A 17152-nucleotide genomic window follows, 5' to 3' on the forward strand; every position below is an offset into this window, starting at 1 on the left:
TTAACGGTAATAATGCAAGGAAAATAAGCAAGAAGCAGCATTGCTCTCGCTGCCAGGGGTTGAGAGCCAAGTTTTCCCACTAGACGGGGTCTTGGATCCCTCGGCTGAAAAGAAAATTGGCAGCCCCTCCAGAGCATCCCAAGTGAGGGAAGAGATTGTGTTTGCCGTGCCTTTACTCCTCACGCCTCCTTGCACGCCAGGTGTGTGTAGATTCCAAAAAGCCGCCTTGCAGCTTTTTCGCTTGTGAAAAGCTGGACGTGAAACCTGAGTGAAATAGTTGTTGCCTCTCCTTCTGTGGGTTATTTCGGTTCCTATTTCTAATGTTTGTGTGTAGGTGTGCGAGGAAGGCCTTGGGAGATGGAGACGCAGCCCGATAAGAGACACAGCCTGATAAGAGAAGGGACCCTCCTTAGTTTTTCAGGATGTATGGGAGACGGTGGGAGATTCGTACTTCCAAACCTGCAGGATTTTGATAAATGGAGCTTTAAAGTAGAATTAGCTTATTTGGTCATATGTCAGTGAAAACTCAACCATCCAGGCCAAAAGTATCTTAAAAAGGTTTAAAGTCATGAAAACTGGACTGAAGTTTATCGTACCTGGTCACGTTTCTGTCCGATGGTAAGGTTGAGAGTTTGGGATGTAGAAGCCATGTTATCAGGGTTCCAAGTTTTTTATTTCAGACTTTCCCCTTCTGCCCTGTGAGCTTTGGAGAAGGAGCGGTGTTCCCCTCCAAGCTTTGTGACTAAATGTGTGTAATGTTGTGTGTGTTAAATAATTATCAGTCTTTCCACCCCACCCCCCACCCCAAATGTCTGCAATAACTTTCCTTGCTGCTCTGCAATGCAGAACAGAGCAGCTTCATCCCCTGACTGTCTTCTTCACCTTCTCCCCCGTTCAGGATCCTTCGAGACCCCAGACTCGTGGAGAATGGACCATTCTGTGAATGGCACCCTAGCCGAGAAGCACAGCCCCATAGATTACGGAGTCCAGATCCGGTTCATCGATGACCTGAAGGAGCCCAGGAAATCCCAAAAAGTCCGCACCAAGGCAGCCAAGCCGGGTTCCTACGGTGTCGCGGTGCGAGTTCAGGGTATCGACGGTCAACCTTTCGTGGTCCTGAACAGCGGCGAAAAAGGAGGCGATTCCTTCGGGGTACAGATCAAAGGAGGAAACAAATATGAAAGGCCAGCTCAGAACCAGACTTTTGAGGAGACCTTTCCGGGCTCTCCTAGGACGGGGTCTTCCTCCAAGGACATTTCGGGGTCCATCAGCTCTGACTCGGATCTTCCCGAAAATCCTTACGGGGTGAAACCTTCTCGATACGGATCTCAGTACAGCACCTCGGACGAGGAACCGGGTCTCCAACGAGTGCCCCAAGCGGATAGCTTGGATGGGATTCGCGTGTCTCGTAGCAACCATGCCTCTGCTGCCCATGGCAGCTATCGGACCCTGCCCCACAAAAAATCCATGGGGCAACAGCACCTGCGGCGCACTCAGTCCCACAGTTCTTTGCTTGATCCTGAGCCAAGCGATCCTCAAGAGACGAGCCACTCTCGAACTCATAACTCGGGTTATATTTCCCAGTCCTCCCCTTCAGGCATCCTAGAAAGGGGTACTGGTGCGCGTAATCCCTCTCCCCCCAGGCTCCCCAACCGTAGGGAACCCACAACCACCAACTTCTCTGGTTTGCGACCGGTCCCCAAGCCCGTGTCCTCAGACACGGACTCGCCTGAGATGACCCAACCGGTCCGGACCAACAACGGCGACATTGATACAAAGCCTCTGTCCTCCGTGGACTCCTTGATCCACAAATTTGATGGAAAGGCTCCCCCGAGGGGCCGAGCTTCCCGCAGGACCAGGGCCTCCCCCGAGAGCCATCAGCGCTCACGGAGCCTCGACGGGAGGAGCGCTTACCACGATACGGCCGACGGCCGAGAACGAGAGATCGACAGGCATCATCATCCAGGACATTTGAAAGAGGTAGCGCAATCCTCGGCGACTAAGCCGCTCATTTCGGCCAACGCCCTGGGCAGCCGGGGAGCCTCCGGTCAAGCAATGAAGGAGAAGGAAGTAGACAAATCTAAGATGATCCAGGATTGGGTCAACAAGAGTCTGGAGGAGCCCGGGACGGAAAAACAGACGAGAAAAATCCAGTCTGAGTTGCAGGTAATTTTCTGAAGATCTTTGTTAGACTCTCAATTTCCCTATCAGTCCTGGGTCTGGTGGGAAAACCACAATCCTTTTGACGATGGGACTTGTAGTCCAGTAGTATCTTTGCCATCCCTTCTCTCTGGGAAGGGAATTGTGGCTGGACGTTGGTAAGATTGCCATAGGGAGAAGGTTTTTTTTCTTAGCACATATGGTGGTCTCTAAAACGGACCAAGGTCTCTGGTTAGAGACCCTTAAGTGGACTCCATTTGGTCATGGATGGTCCCTTCTGCAGCTGCCAGCCCGCCCAGACCCCCTTTGACTCACCAAAGTTGGGTTTATTCTTCCAGCTGAAGTCCACCCCAGACCTTCTGAGGGATCAGCAGGAAGTGGCCCAGCCGGGAAGCAGCGAATACACCAAGGAACTCATCTACAGCATCCTGAAGGACAGGTAAACCCCGAAAGCTGGCTTGAGCTGAGCCTAACCCTGGTTGAGTTCACCTCAGCATCTCCCTGAATGTTTCTGAGCAGCCCTGTGGAAATGCTTCACCCTTTTCTTTTCCGGCTTCCCAGTTCCTATCTGAATCCCTAAACTCTCCCCATTCCAAGACTTAACCAGGTTGGATCCTGCTTATCTTTTTCCAAGGTCAGCCACTTTCCCGGCTTTGAATATGTTTTCACATTTTCCTTTTCTTCTTGCGCCATGGTGCTCTTCGAAATTTTGAGAAATTTGAAATTGCCCTGTGGGAATTCCACCAAAGTCATCCCCCTGCCTCGGTTTCCCACAGCAAGCAAGCCAAAAGTTTCCGGGAAGTCCACAGACAGCTGGCCTACAGGCCTTCCCTCATTTTGGGTACAGCCCCCGGCATTTGGGTAGACTCTCCCTAAAGCTGGAGGCTCTGTTGTCTCAGCACCCTCTCCTGCTTGGTAAGATTCGATGGGACATCGCTGGCAGTTCCTTAACCGGGGTTACCCGCTTGTCAGAAGATCGTGGTTTATTCAGGGTAAGGTTGCTACAAGCCCTCCTTCGCATTTGTCGGCCTCTCTGTCATTTTTCAGGAGCAATGAAAGTGACGCCACAGCGAAGCGCAAAACCAACCTGATCTTTGAGAAAATCCAGGCGTTTGCGGTAAGTTTGCCTCCAAAATACATACAATGTAAAACTCAACAGTTGCCGCCGGTGGGTGGGGGGTGTACCCCTTTCGAAAGAAGCTTCTGCCTCTTTCGGAAACCATTGTTGTGGTCGGCCAGCGGAACTGGTAGCAGATTTGGACAGTGAGGAGGTTGGGGAGGACCATGGGCCAGTCCTGGAGTCTGGGGAAGGCTCTGCGTCGGAGGCAGAGAGGGGGCCAGGGCCGTCTGACAGTTATCAGCTGCCTTTGGAGTCGGACATCAGTGAGGCAGACAAACAGCTGGGGCCTGTTCCCAGAGCTGCCAGACGAAGGGAACAGCTAAAGAACAAGGGGCGACTTAGGAGTAAAGCCACAGGAGGACGATGAATGGCCCCTCCCAGAGAGAATAAAAGAGGGGCGAAAGGGGAGGGGAGTTTGCAGGAGGCAATTAGATCGCTTAATTGGTTCGTGACTCCTTGCCAAGTTTTGAAGATATCGGCCTGGCAGCTCTCCAAGCCAGATAAAGGCCTGTGACTGTAAATTCTCCCTTTAAAGTCTTTGCTGAATGTGAATGAGAAGAATTCACAGTCACTTAATAAAAAGGGATTTTTGTCGAGGTGAGGAGTCTGCTTCGTGGTTTAGGAATGCCTAGGTCACAACAACGATGAGGTCTGGCCACTTGACGTGAAGGTTCTCTTAAGAAAACGGCCACGCCTAAGAAATGGGACTTTGCCTCCTTTTTCAATTTGGAAGAAAATTTAACTTAAAGCATTTTTATTTTCTCCTGGCTGGGGAGGAAGGCCGTCCCTTCATCCGAGCTGAGAAGATCCGGTGCGGAGGTGACCAAACCGAAGCTGAGTGTGGACGAATCGGACAGCCGGACCAAGGTGGACGAAATAATTTATATTTCTTGCTTCTGGCTATATATATGTGCCTGTGCGTGCTTGGCTGCCGTTAATTCCCGTGGGGGAGGGGAGGGCTTTTGGACTCCCAACTCCCATCTTCCCCAGCCACCGGCTACACCAGTCAGAGCTGGGGAGAAAAAGTTCCTGCAAAATGTGAAAACGGGCCCCCCCAAACAACCGTGGCAGAATTAAGCCTGGACATTTCCTTCGTTGATTCACTCCGGCAAAGTATTTCTCTCTGTCTCGCCCCTTTAAAAAATGTAAATCAAATTTAAATATACATGTATATATATGTATATAATTTTTTAATTAGATGCATTTGCTGCCTGGCCTCGAAGGCATTTCAGGGTACCTTGCAAAAAACACTAGCAGTAACTCACAATAACAGGAATAATTTAATAACGGTTTAAATAGTAAACACACCTCGACGTATTCCTTTAAAGCAGACTTGCAGACTTAAGACTTGCGGACTTCAGCTCCCAGAATTCCCAGCATAGCTGGCTGGAGAATTCTGGGAGTTGAAGTCCGCAAGTCTTAAAGCTGCCAAGTTTGAAGACCTCTGCTTTTAAAGGAATAACTAAAACTGTCTAAATAAAGGCATTTAAATAAATAAATACGATTGAGATGACTGGATTAAAAAGGAAAGGGTGAATAAATCGGGGTTCCACGCAGGTGGCCCAGGGTCTCCCTCGCAACCTCCAAATCCGGCTGCAGGAACTGGAGGAAGAATGCCAGCGACTCCGGGAAGCCTTTGAGAAGAAGAGCCAGGAGCTCCAGAGCACGGGGAAAGAGTGAGTATGGGGTCCTTGTAGGGGGGTGGGGGTTCAGGGGGGGCATCTGATGCAGACCCCATCCCCCTTCCAGGCTCCCCACCCCGGGCTGGGCTCCCCATGAAGTCTAATGGCTTCCCTTGTATAGGCAACTTCTGACCCAGCTTCTTAAACTGAGAGTAACTTTGCTGCCTCATTCTATTGCTGCAGCAGCTTCCGGTTGCTTACAACTTCTCATCAGCTTACAGCTATTAACTCTTTACACCCTGACAGATGAATATTATTCTGAATAAGGATAGTCCTGTGCAACAGTTCATTGAGCGACTGCTCGAAGTTACGGCGGCCCTGAAAAAAAGGAGTTGTGTGTTTCTTTCGATCAATGCTAACACTTCTTCCCTCCCCTTGAAGGTTGAGAGACGTCCGAGCGGTCAAGGAGCAGTTGGAAGCCAAGCTGACCGACCTCGAAGACCAACTGAGCGAGATGCAGAAGGCCCTGGACCGCTTTCAAGAGCTCTCCTCGGGCAGCCCGGATCAGGACGCCTTGCTGAAGGTCAGCTGAGACACCCGAGTGGACGCAGCCCAAACCCTCCGGCTGGGCCAGGCCCAGAAACAACGTTTCTCTTCCTTGGTCTCCTCAGGAGCTTCTGGAGACCCGCGAAGACCTGGAGGAGATCTTTACCGCCAAGCAGAAGCAGGAAGACCAGCTCCGCCAGAGGGAACGCGAGTTGACGGCTCTGAAGGGGGCTCTGAAGGAGGAGGTGGCCAGCCACGACAAGGAGCTGGATCGGGTCCGGCAACAGTACCAGCAGGACATGGAGCAGTTGAGACGTAACATGGAGGACGTGTCTCAGGTGAGTGGCCTGGTCTGCCTCATCTTGCAGGTGGAAGACCCAGGGATGAAGGAGTCTCACCCAACCTCCGGTTGACATGCTAGATCTTTCCATGGAGAGGTCCTTGGGCCAGGAAGCGGGGAAGAGCATGGTATCTTCTGGTCTTCAAGAGAGGTGACCACTAGAGCAGGATTTAGGCAAAGAAAGGGACATCACTTGTTAACCTTGAATTATCTGAGGTTGGGAACTCAAGGTTGTCAGGGTTCCCACGGATGCCCTAACTAAATCATGAGCCTTGAGCCAAGCTTCAAAAGAAATCCAGTTATTTATTAGGAGCTTCATGTCAGCACGTTCCAAGTGAAGCCAACTCTCACGTAATTTACGCCCCAATCATGACCCTGCTCCCCCCTCCCCCCCAGGGTGTGTCATCAATCACATTCACCAGTTGTATAGATCACTCCCCTCCAGCTGCTGTGGGTAACCCTGGGAGACAGCCTTGAGAGAGATATGTCTGGAATGTGCTTTTATATTTGGCTGCCATGCTGCTTCATCAGTTTCCCATCCCCCTTGCCTATGGCAACTCGAGAGCAGGCCAGGGATGCTTTGTGAGTTGACAAAAGTCTTGTGTCTAGTTCCCAGATGTCTAGGAGTGAGATCTTGATGTGATCATTCTCCAAACACGAGGTCCACCTTGGGGTTTGGTGAACATCTTGTTTTGGGTTCTACCTCTTCTTTGAATCTTTGAACGTTGGGTTTCTCCTGGGTAGGATCAAGCCAGTCTGGAGGCCGAGAGACAGAAGGTCAACTCTCTAGTGAGGACCCTCCAGACGGAGCTTCAAGAAAGCCAAGAGGAGGCCGCTCACTGGAAGGAAGTGTCCCAACGAAACAAAGAGGAGCTCCGTAGTGTCAAACAAGAGTGAGTAAGCCACCTTTCCAGTCCCTCATCTCCTTTGAAGACCCCACCCATCGCTTTCCACTGTCTGTAATCATCTTGAGGGGCTTCACGCATGGATTTCATGCATCTCGGCTGGCTCTCCAGCCGCCGTTCACCCGATGGCTTCAATGATGGTCTGACATGTGTCTTTGACATCCCATTGCTGCCTTTCAAAATGGGCTGTCGTTCGCTTTCTGAACTTCCTGCCTCCCTTGGTCATTGACGCAGTGGTGGCCGTCATCTCTTCCAGGCTGCTGCAGGTTAAGGTGGAACGGGAGGAGTTTGAGGAGGATCTGAAGGAGAGCCGTGAGCGTTTTGCAGCCGTGCGGAAAGAGATGGACCAGATCCGGAACCGTTCGTCGGACACTGAGGGGCTCCATGAGCTAAGAAAGGTGCGCTTAGCTGCAAAGACCCTTAACAACAATCTAGACCGCTTTCAAAGCGTGTGGACTTCAACTCCCAGAATTCCCCAGCTTCCATGGGAGTTGAAATTCACGGTTGAGAAACGCTAAGATGGATCTCATAACTCTGTCGGGAAACATCACCAGGTCGAGACCTCCGATGATGGTTGGAGAACTCCAAGCTCCATCATCCCTGATCACATTCCCATGGCTTGATGGGTGCTTGAGTGCCATGCTTGGCCCTCTACTCCTAGTGTAGTGGGAACATATTTTTTCTGTTTCTTCTTCCTTGCCCGTCCAAAGGGAGACCTCTTCACTCTGTGTCTTTGATTTTCACCAAACACAGCAATAACCACAGGTCCCAATATATATGTCCATACTTTGCCATCTTTAAGGGCTGAGGAACATGGGCATGTTTTGAGGATGAGTCTAAAGGGCTTTGTGGTATCCCAGCTTGGATTCCTGACAGGTTATGCCTCTCACCTGGTCCTACAACAGTCTTCCAGCTCTTGAAATTGGTTCGCTTATTGGTTGGGCTGCTATAACTTGACCTGCCAATGGAAGCCATGAACCATTTATGGTCCTTCAGCTTTCCGGGATGGCTCTGACTCATTTTCTCCTCCTGCCAGGAGCTCCGTCAGGCTCGGGAACAGCTGCAGGACATGGTGGAGGAGAAGGAGGAGCAACACAAGGTCCTACGCTTGCGGGAGAGTGAGATTGTGGACCTGAAGGAAAAACTCAATGACGAGATTGCTTCCCATAGCCAGGACATTCAGGGATTAAATTTGAGGTTCCAAGAGAAGATGCAGCAGCTCCAGAAGGACTATGAGGAAGAGTTTAAGGTAAGAAGGGCTTGGAAAGCTAGATCTGGCTTTTCCAAATTGGTTCAGCATCCAGCTTAGTGGTGAATTGCGATGGGGACCACCTGGTTGTCTTCTCCATCCTTTCCTCCTGTAGACCAAGGCGGCCCTGGAAGGCGAGAAAGAGGCCATGGAGCAGACAAGGAAACTGGTGGAGTCCACCCTGCGGGAAAGCCAGGAAGAGAACGATGACCTTCGCCGTAAGATCTTGGGGTTGGAGACCGAACTCAAGGAATACCACCATTTTGCTGACAGCTGGCAAGACGTGGAGAGCAGGCTGAAGGAGAAGATTTTCAAGTTGGAGGTACTGAAAGGAGAAGCGAAGTTCTCTCACTTGCTGGTCAACTTCTCAGTTTCTTCTTTGAGTAGAGTTGAATGTGTTCCATCTGTAGGCCCAGATCTGAGGAGGGGGTCCTTGCCCTGATTAACACCCCCCCCTCCAAATCCAGTTTTGAGGTTCTGTAACTTTCCTTGAGCGAAAAAGGACCTTCCTGCTTGGCCGATCTCTTGGGTCCTGCCTCAGTTTCCCTTTTTCCTTTCCTCCTCCTCCTGCTTCCAGGCTGATCGCAAGCAGATGGAAGAGTCCGTCAACAACGCCGTGGATCAAGAGCAGGACTTGCTGCTGGCCAAGAGGACTCTGGAGAGTCGGCTGGAAGAGGCTCAGCGCAACCTCAATAGACTCACCCTGGAGCACCAGGACCTGAGTACCTCCTACCAGGAGGAGCTGAAGCAGAAGGAGACACTCAGGAGGGCCAAAAACGATCTGGAGGAGGAGAAAAGGTTGCTGGACAGAAGCATCGTGAAGCTGAGCAAGGAGGTCAGTCTCGTTGAGGGCCACCAAATGGGCTCAAAAACCATAGATTGAAGCTTTCTGAGATGCCACCTTGAAGACACAGGTGGGAGTCGACATCCCAGGGCCTGCTACCTCCCCCTTGGACACCTACCTGTCTGCCCCCCCCCCAAAAAAAGTTTTCCGAATGCAGAAGAAGCTCACGATCCAGGGCCAAACCGACCCTGTGGTGAAACTGAGTGTCCTCTCCTTCTCCAGATGAAGCAGATGGCCGAAGAATCTCACCAGGCCCTCTCGGACCTGCAGTCGCAGCTGGAGGAGTACAAGGAGAAGTCGCGCAGGGAGATCAGCGACTCCCAGAAACAGGCGAAGGACCGGAATGTGGAAGTGGAGAAGATGCAGTATGAGTTGGGGAGATGCCAAGACGAGGTAGGCAGGGAAGATCTCGTGCTCCCTTCTATCTGTCTCTCTCTCATCTGCCTGCCTCTATCTATCTATCTATCTATCTATCTATCTATCTATCTATCTATCTATCTATCTATCTATCTATCAATCTATCATCTATCTCTACCAACCTATCATCCATCCATCCATCATCTTCTATCTATCTATCTATCTATCTATCTATCTATCTATCTATCTATCATCTATCTATCATCTATCCATCCTCTATATCATATCTCTCTCTCTATCAATTTATCTATCCATCCTCTCTCTCTACCTATCATCTATCTTCCATCTCTCTATATCTATCCATCCATCCACCTATCTACCAATCCATCCACCCATCCTAACCCCATCTGTCCATCCAACCCTTCTATCCTTTCTTCCTCCTTCCCTCCCTTCTCTTTAACTTTCCTTTCTTCCTTCTGTCTAATCTTCCTTCCTTCCTTCCTTCCTTCCTTCCAACCAACCAACCCTTCTATCCATCCTTCCATCCATCCCTTCTTCTCCTCCTCCTCCTCCTCCTCAGGTGCTGCGTCTCAAACAGGCCCTGCAGGACAACCAGGCAGAGCGCGAGAACGCCGTCCTGGACAAGGAGCTCCTGGCTCAGCGACTCCGCAACCTGGAGCAGGAGATGGAGACCAAGCGGCGATCCCAGGACGATCGATCCCGCCAGGTCAAAGCGTTGGAGGTTTGTACGGTCTCTGAACGGATCCCACTCTCTCTCCTTTTAGGCGTAGCTACAGGTAGTCCTCAACTTACAACCAGAGTTGAGACCAGAATATCGGTTGCTAAGCGAGACAGAGGTGCAAAAAATTGAGCCGTGCCCAATTTTACAGCTTCTTTTGCCACCGTCATTGCTTCCACTCGCCAGCAGAGGGCAGTGTCTGCTCTCAAACTAACTCCCCCTTTTATTAAACTCTGCGCTATGCTAACCCGTTTTTGCAATAACCCCAATTAATTTTCCGTAGAGACAGCATTTTTCGTACTGCAAAACTTTGCATTTTCCACAAGGCAGCATTTTTCTAGAAGAAAAATAAAGATTTTTTCCCCCTCCATGTTAAGAAAGGCAGCCAGCTCCAGGACAGGAAAAAAAAGAAAAGAAAAAAGAAAAATTACCAGCCCATTTGCTAAACCCCAACATAAAACAGTGACTTTTCCCTCTGTTTTCTAAGCGCTCGGTGGATCCCAAAAGATCCCGGTGCCCTTGCTAAGCCCATCCCTGTGTTTGCAGGATAAATCCAAGCGCCTGGAAGTGGAGCTGGACGAAGAACGCAACTCGGTGGAGCTTTTGACCGAGAGGATCAACCGATCCAGAGATCAGGTGAGCCGCGTTCGGCCTCGGACCTCACCCCAAGCCCTAATGAGTAGAAAGGGGGTACTTTGGTGGTTGCAAAACACAGAAACCCATTTTTATGGCGGACACCCCGAAAAATCTCACGCGTTGCACGTTATTTGGACCTGAAAGTTAATTTATCTCCTTCCCCGCCAGATTACCTCCATATTTTAGACTTCAGTGCCATTCAGACAAACTCTTGGCCCTGCTGTTGGTTTTCAAGCAATAAAAGAAAAAAATATTTGTCTTGCTTCGGACCAGCGAGCTTCGGCGTTTCCCGTCTTTCTATTTTGTACGAAATCTGCAGGGCACGTCAAAGCAGATTGGGGCTGTGTCTGTCAGTGCGTTTAAATCCCTTCTCATCCTCCTCCCAGCCCTTCCCGGCGCTGTCAATGCCTATATTTAGTTTTCTTGCAAGTCTATCATTTCCTTGCGTTTTAGAGCTGTGTCACCCAAGCAGTTTGGGGAGGGGAAAAAAATAAATCAGGGGAAAAAAAAACAACAAGCGAAAGACGTTATTATTACTAAGATTTGCAAACGTCTAGACAATCTGTACCGTAAATATAGTCACGGAGCCATTCTTGCAAAGGGAAGGGTTGGCCTGGGCTTAAGATCAAATGCATTTGTAACATAAATCAGGATTCGAACTGGAGACTTCCCGGTTTTCAGCTCGGCCTTTTTTTTGGTTGCTGTTGACAAGGGGCTAAAAGAAACCTGGATGGTTCCAGAGTGGGATTTGTGCAAGAAAACAGGCCTAGGAATCCCTTCTGGGGCCCTGATGGAGCCTCCCCATTCAGGTGCAGTGTATCACTGCGTGGATTCAGCCGGCATCCCTGGGGGAATTCCTCAAATTCCTCAAGAGCCTTGGTACTACAGTGGTTTAAAGCACCCTGTTATTAACACAGCTGCCTGCAATTTACTGCTGGTTCGAATCTCTCCAAGGCTCAAGGTTGACTCAGCCTTCCATCCTTTCTAAGGTAGGTGAAATGAGGACCCAGTTGTGGGGGCAATAAGCTGACTTTGTATAAATATACAAAAGTATGAAGGCTATTGCTGAGCACATTGTAAGCCGCCCTGAGTCTCCGGAGAAGGGCGGCATATAAATCAAATAAAAAAAAAAAAAAAAAAAAATTCATGGACTGCTCCCTGAAAGGGAGCCAGCCTTTGAGCTCTTTTTGGGTGTCTTAATCTGAGCGGAGCCTCTGTGCACAGGAGCAGTCTATCTTTGAGCAGGAAACACTGGGAGATTATAGTTCGGGGAGGCATCCGTCAGACAGGATGGGCACCCAGTGACCAGATTAAGTTTATGCCCCCCCCCAATTCTTTCTCTCTCTTTCCTCCCTTCCTCGCAGATCGACCAACTGCGTGCCGAGTTGCTGCAGGAACGGTCTGCTCGCCAAGACCTGGAATGCGACAAAGTTGCTTTGGAAAGACAGGTAAGGCTGCGACAGGAGGGCAGAGCAGAGATCCCGGGCAGTCCTTGACTTACGACGGTTCGTTTAGCGACTGTCTGAAGTTAGGACACCAGTGCAATCCTTGCACTTATAACCCTGGCGGCATCCCTACAGATACTGAGCCATTTAATCACAACGCTGGCCGTGTCCCCAGGGTCAGGCGATTGCTATCCAGAATAGAGCCTCTCGGCGTAGGAGTAGTCTACCTCAATAGGCACGGAGGACCGCTGGAGGACTTCACACTTTCCTGCCAGGAGGGTGAATCCCATTCGCACAACAACTTAGCAATATCCGGTGGATTTTTCTTTTTTTTTTTTTGGAGGCTCTCGCAGAGCCACCCCAAAATGTAACCTAGATCTGTGTTAAGCTGGCTTTGCATTTCGAGAAAACGCTGCTTCTGGGCTTTTAACCTGGTTAAACAGGAGAAGGTGGCTTGTTTTCCTTAAGACTTTCTAGCGCTTGGAAACAAGACGATTTTTAATTCGATGGGAGTTGCAGTACCAAAAATGACCACTGGGTAGTGCCTTTTCTTAGCCCCACTTCCGAACAATTAGCAAGGTTCTGGACTCAACAGCACACTTCTTCAGATGGACCTTATTCTTCTTTTCTTTGGGGAAAAAACCCCCCAACATTGTTTGATTTACAGGCCAAAAACTTTCCCTTTCAAACAACACAAAATTCATTTTTCACCTGGCCAGTTTTTCGAAGCTCTAAAACGCATGCAACGCCCCCATTCACCTAATTATGAAATTCGTTATATTTTAGTTTCCCGTAGGCCCAAATTCAGCCTCCTTTCACGATTTTTCAGGGGAACAGATGCATTTTTTTGCTCTTTCCCACAGAGTTTTTTTCCACTCCAGCCAAAGGACCTCTTTTTCTGCTTTTCATGGGGGGGGAAAAAAAAAAAACAGAAATTCAGACAGGCAGAATTTTATTCCTGTGCTAAAGCAATAAAATTATCATCGTTGGTGATCCAAAAAACTTTCTTTTTCTCCACCCTCTCCATGCGGTAGACCAACTCCCGACAAGTTTGAACTTGGCTTGAGGATGTTTACGGACCTTTTGAGGCTCAACACAGCTCTTAAAAAGAAAAAAAAAAGCAATTTTTTTTCCCCTTTGTTCCACCTGGCCACGGTTCACTCCAAAATAATAATAATAATGCCTGTTATATAACTCAGGAGATGAAGAAGAGAGATTATTTTCTCTCTCTCTTTACTAGGCAGACAGGAATTGCACAACCTTACGTTTTAATTGTAGGCTCGTTGTTTATAATCACAACGTACCGACTCAGCCGAAATTTTCGCGCTGCCTTTCCCTTCTCCCTGGCTCCTCTGCGCCCCGCTGATGTGACCCCCTGTGCATTTTGCAGCCTCTGAGCAGGTCTTGATTGGCCGGGTCGCTCTGCTCGATGGAACGACTTTGAATAACTCGAGTCAGCGAGCCAAGCTGCATCGAGCAAAATAATATTTATTTATTTATCACATTTTTCAACCACCTGTCTCCCTCGCCAGCGGGATGGAAGTTCTGGGTGTTTCAGGAGGGGGGGGGAAATCTAGGCTTGAGCGGAAATAATTATCCACTTCCTTGGTATTTTAAGGAAGTCTCCGGATTGATGTCGTCTTACACAAATTATACGTTTCTGTGCAGAAAGAAGAAATAATAAACTTATAAGTAACGGAGTGGGAGGGGGAAACTTGGCTTCCCTCCCTTTTAGCGTTCTCACATTTTCAAGAAACAGAAATGGAGCTGTGGGTTTGAGCTGTCGCCCTTCCCAGATAGACCAGACAGGAAAAACATCCAGATGTGTTAATCCGATTTTATTATAAGGTTTCCTGAATCTTGCAAGTGTGAAAGTATATATATATCTCCCGCCATCTCTTTTTTAAGCCTGAGAAATATTTCCTTTCTGACTTTTTTTTTCTCCACCCGTTACGCAGCTGAGGGCTCCGCACTCCCTTCTCCAATTCTTCCCTAATCAGCATTTTGTTCCTCCGTCCTTCAAGGTCATTCCCACATCCCACTATTGGGTCTCCTCCTTCAAGGTCTCCGAAATCGACCCGTTTTTTCTAAGAGATCCTTTCCTGCTGCCAGGAAGGATCGCCTGTCTAATCCTGGGGAATGGAAGGATTTTTTTGGGGGGAAGGATCCCCTCTAAACTTCTCCACTCCTTCCCGCCCACTTTCTATCATTTCCTCCCCTCCCCCCACTCCTGTTGCCAGAACAAGGACCTCAAAAACCGGCTGACCAGCAACGAAGGGCTGCAGAAGTCCAGTGCCAACGTCTCCCAGCTGGAGTCGCGGATCCAAGAACTTCAGGAGAAGCTCCTGGTGGAAGAGAGGTAACCCTCCGCGCATTTCTCTTCGTGATGTTCACTCACCTGATTTCTGGTCCCCCCCGAGGCCAAGACCAGACAAAACAAAAGTCACAACCAAGCTGTGGTCCTCACCATCGGACCGGCTTTAATTCCATAAAGTAGCCACTTACTTCATCAAAATACATGGATGTGGTTTCTGGCCTCCTTGAGATAATTGCCTGCTCCTGTCACACGCGATGAATCTGTGGTTGATCCCGGAAAGCTTCCTGGGATCACATCCAACGATCCTGCAAGCCCGGCTTGTCTTCCACCGAGGCCATTTGTCCGGTGGCTGGGAGGGCCTGGGAATGACGTGGCCCCTGTCTCTACTACAGGGAGAAAACCGTCTTGCTCTCTTCCAACCGGAAGCTGGAGAGGAAGATGAAGGAGCTGAGCATCCAGATCGACGAAGAGAGGCAGCATGTCAATGATCAGAAGGACCAGGTGAGAACCTGCCAGGTGGAGGCTCAGCTGCTCTTCTTCTCCACCTGGGAGGAAAGATTGAAGCTCTTGGGCTGTGAGGTGTGTCAAAACTCACAAATGAAGGTTGGAAAAGATTCAATTCCCTAGCAGCTTAAAAAGGTCCCTGAGATCAGGCAATCGGCCGTCTTCCCCACAAGATCTGAAGAGGGTAGGATGGTGGAGTGTTGCTTTGAGCCCCAAGCCATTCTCTGATGTTGGCTTAATGTAGTGGCTTGACGGTTTGTTCAACCCTAAACCAAGCAAGGTTTAGTTAGGATGATCAATGATCACAGCCTGGAGGCCCGTAACTTCTGCCACAGACTATCCAAATGAGTGGTGGAGAACTTCCAGAAGTGACCCACCTAAGAATCTTGGCCCCAGAGCATGCTGGGAATTGTGGTTTCAGCAACCATGGGCGAGGGAGAGGAGGAGTCTCCAACCCACCTCTCAGCTTTGGGAGGGCTGACCCTCACCGTGGGTGTGTTCTCCCGCTCCCTCTCAAGCTGAGCTTGCGGGTCAAGGCGTTGAAGCGGCAGGTGGACGAGGCCGAAGAGGAGATCGAGAGGCTGGAGGCGGCACGTAAGAAGGCCCTGAGGGAGCTGGAGGAGCAGCACGAGACCAACGAGCAGCTCCAGAGCCGGGTCAAAGCCCTGGAGAAGGACCTCTGGTGAGTAGAGGAGGCTCCTGGGGGTCCACCTTTCTCAGGCGCCCCCTAAACTTCTTCTCTGGGCTCCGCACCTGAGACTAAATGGGTGTCCCTTTTATAGCTTAAAATCTGTCTACCTACTTGGTCGGTCGGTCGGTCCACCCACCCACCCATCTGCCTATCCTGTCCATGCATCCGTCTACCTACTACCTATTTGTCATCCATCCATCCATTCCTTACTTGGCCTAAATCTTCTCCCCTTTTTAAATGTAAATTTTAATTTGTTTTAAATTATGGGGTATTTTAAATTCAGCCAAATTATTTAATTTGTTTTTAATTCATTTTAAATTTTTGTATTTATGTGTTTTATCTTGTGGCTGTTCACTGCCCTGAGCCCTTCAGGAGAAGGGCGGTATAGAAATTTAATGAAATAAAATAAAATAAATAAACTTGTCCATCCATATCTCCATCCATCCATTGATCTACCTTCCTATTTGGCTGCCCATCATTGGTCGGTCTGTCTTTCCACCCATCTAGCTACTTGTCCATCCATCCATCCATCCATCCATCCCTTCCTTACCTGTCCATCCACAGCTCCATCCATCCATTCATGTACCTTCCTACTTGGCTGCCCATCATAGATCCATCTGTCCATCACCTACCTACTTGTTTATCCATCTGTCTTTTCATCCATCCATCCAGAAGAGCTGGACAGCCTGCTTATGGAAATCTGATGGTTGCAAGCAGAACCTCCATGCACAGGGGCAGTTTATCTCAGAGTATCTGATCACAACGCCCAATTACATTTGGTAGCCCCTAACGTTGGACCGTTCCTTCCCTCTCATCCCCGGAAAATGTCTCTTTCCCTTTCGAGCCCAGGAGGGTGTCCATCGTCCTTGGGTGGGTCCCCTCTTCACCATGCCCCCCTGTTTTTTGCCTCCAGGCGCAAGGCAGCGCGTTCGACGGCCGAGTCCTCTCTCAGGGACGACCAGCTGAGTTCGGACGAAGAGTTCGACAGCGCTTACGGCCCGTCCTCCATCGCGTCACTCTTGACGGAAGGAAACCTCCAAACCAGCTCCTGTTAAGGCCTCTCAGGGTTTGTTTGGATGCTCTCTAAAGATCCCCCGGGAACTTCGCAAAACTCACGGTGGGGCGGGATCCCTGCCCCACGGGGAGAAAAGGTTTCTTCCCCAATGGGGGGGGGGGGGTGTCACCGAAGCAACCAACTTCTTGATTTAAAAAACAAAATTGGAGGAAAGATTTTTATTTTTGGTCGCTACCAGATGGAAAACCAGAGCCCCAGTCTGTAAAAGAAAAACTTGAGTATTATTTAGTTTTGTTTTTTTTTAAAAAAAAAAAAATCTGGTTCTCAGGGCATTGATGAGCGGTTAAAATAACAGAGCCTCCTTTTAAATATGTATATTTTTTTTGTACATACGTCGGGTTGCATGGAGATGGCGACGGGCGTGCAATTATATTGCAGAACAATCCAGAATGTTAAAAATGGGGCCTTGTTGCATGGAATGGAAGCCAAAGGGATTTTCTTCACCCTGGCCTGTTCAAGTCCCTCTGGAAGAAATATTTGCGGTTTCCTCAACTGAATCTTTCCTGCATTGGCTTGGCTTGTGTTCCCCGCCACAAAGAAATCTCAACCAGAGGCGGCCTTCCGGATGTGTCTGAATCCCAAACTCTCTTCAGACCGCTAGC

The 17152-nt window shown here is 49.4% G+C and overlaps 1 protein-coding gene across 1 annotated transcript; it reads left to right on the forward strand.

Annotated features, from left to right (window-relative positions):
• Nucleotides 1–927: 927 nt before the first annotated feature.
• On the forward strand, nt 928–16742 carry CGN (cingulin). Its single transcript, XM_070950985.1, has 20 exons — nt 928–2166; nt 2499–2599; nt 3208–3277; nt 4061–4147; nt 4838–4956; nt 5344–5485; nt 5574–5786; nt 6533–6681; nt 6950–7091; nt 7730–7942; nt 8058–8264; nt 8520–8777; nt 9009–9179; nt 9724–9885; nt 10429–10518; nt 11883–11966; nt 14204–14322; nt 14673–14781; nt 15303–15466; nt 16389–16742. Exons 1-20 carry the CDS (start codon nt 928–930, stop codon nt 16528–16530), a joined length of 3981 nt encoding a protein of 1326 aa, XP_070807086.1. The 3' UTR covers nt 16531–16742.
• The last annotated feature ends 410 nt before the right edge of the window (nt 16743–17152 follow it).

Source organism: Pituophis catenifer, unplaced genomic scaffold (assembly GCF_029215685.1).
Source record: "Pituophis catenifer annectens isolate HBS135680 unplaced genomic scaffold, rPitCat1.0.hap2 SCAF_10, whole genome shotgun sequence".
Classification (NCBI taxonomy): Eukaryota; Metazoa; Chordata; class Lepidosauria; order Squamata; family Colubridae; genus Pituophis; species Pituophis catenifer.

Coding starts and splice junctions, on each gene's coding strand:
- CGN (XM_070950985.1), top strand. CDS start 928: ATGGACCATTCTGTGAATGGCACCCTAGCCGAGAAGCACAGCCCCATA. Junction 3,278..4,060: donor AGAAAATCCAGGCGTTTGCG/GTAAGTTTGCCT, acceptor CTGGGGAGGAAG/GCCGTCCCTTCATCCGAGCT. Junction 8,778..9,008: donor TCGTGAAGCTGAGCAAGGAG/GTCAGTCTCGTT, acceptor CTCCTTCTCCAG/ATGAAGCAGATGGCCGAAGA.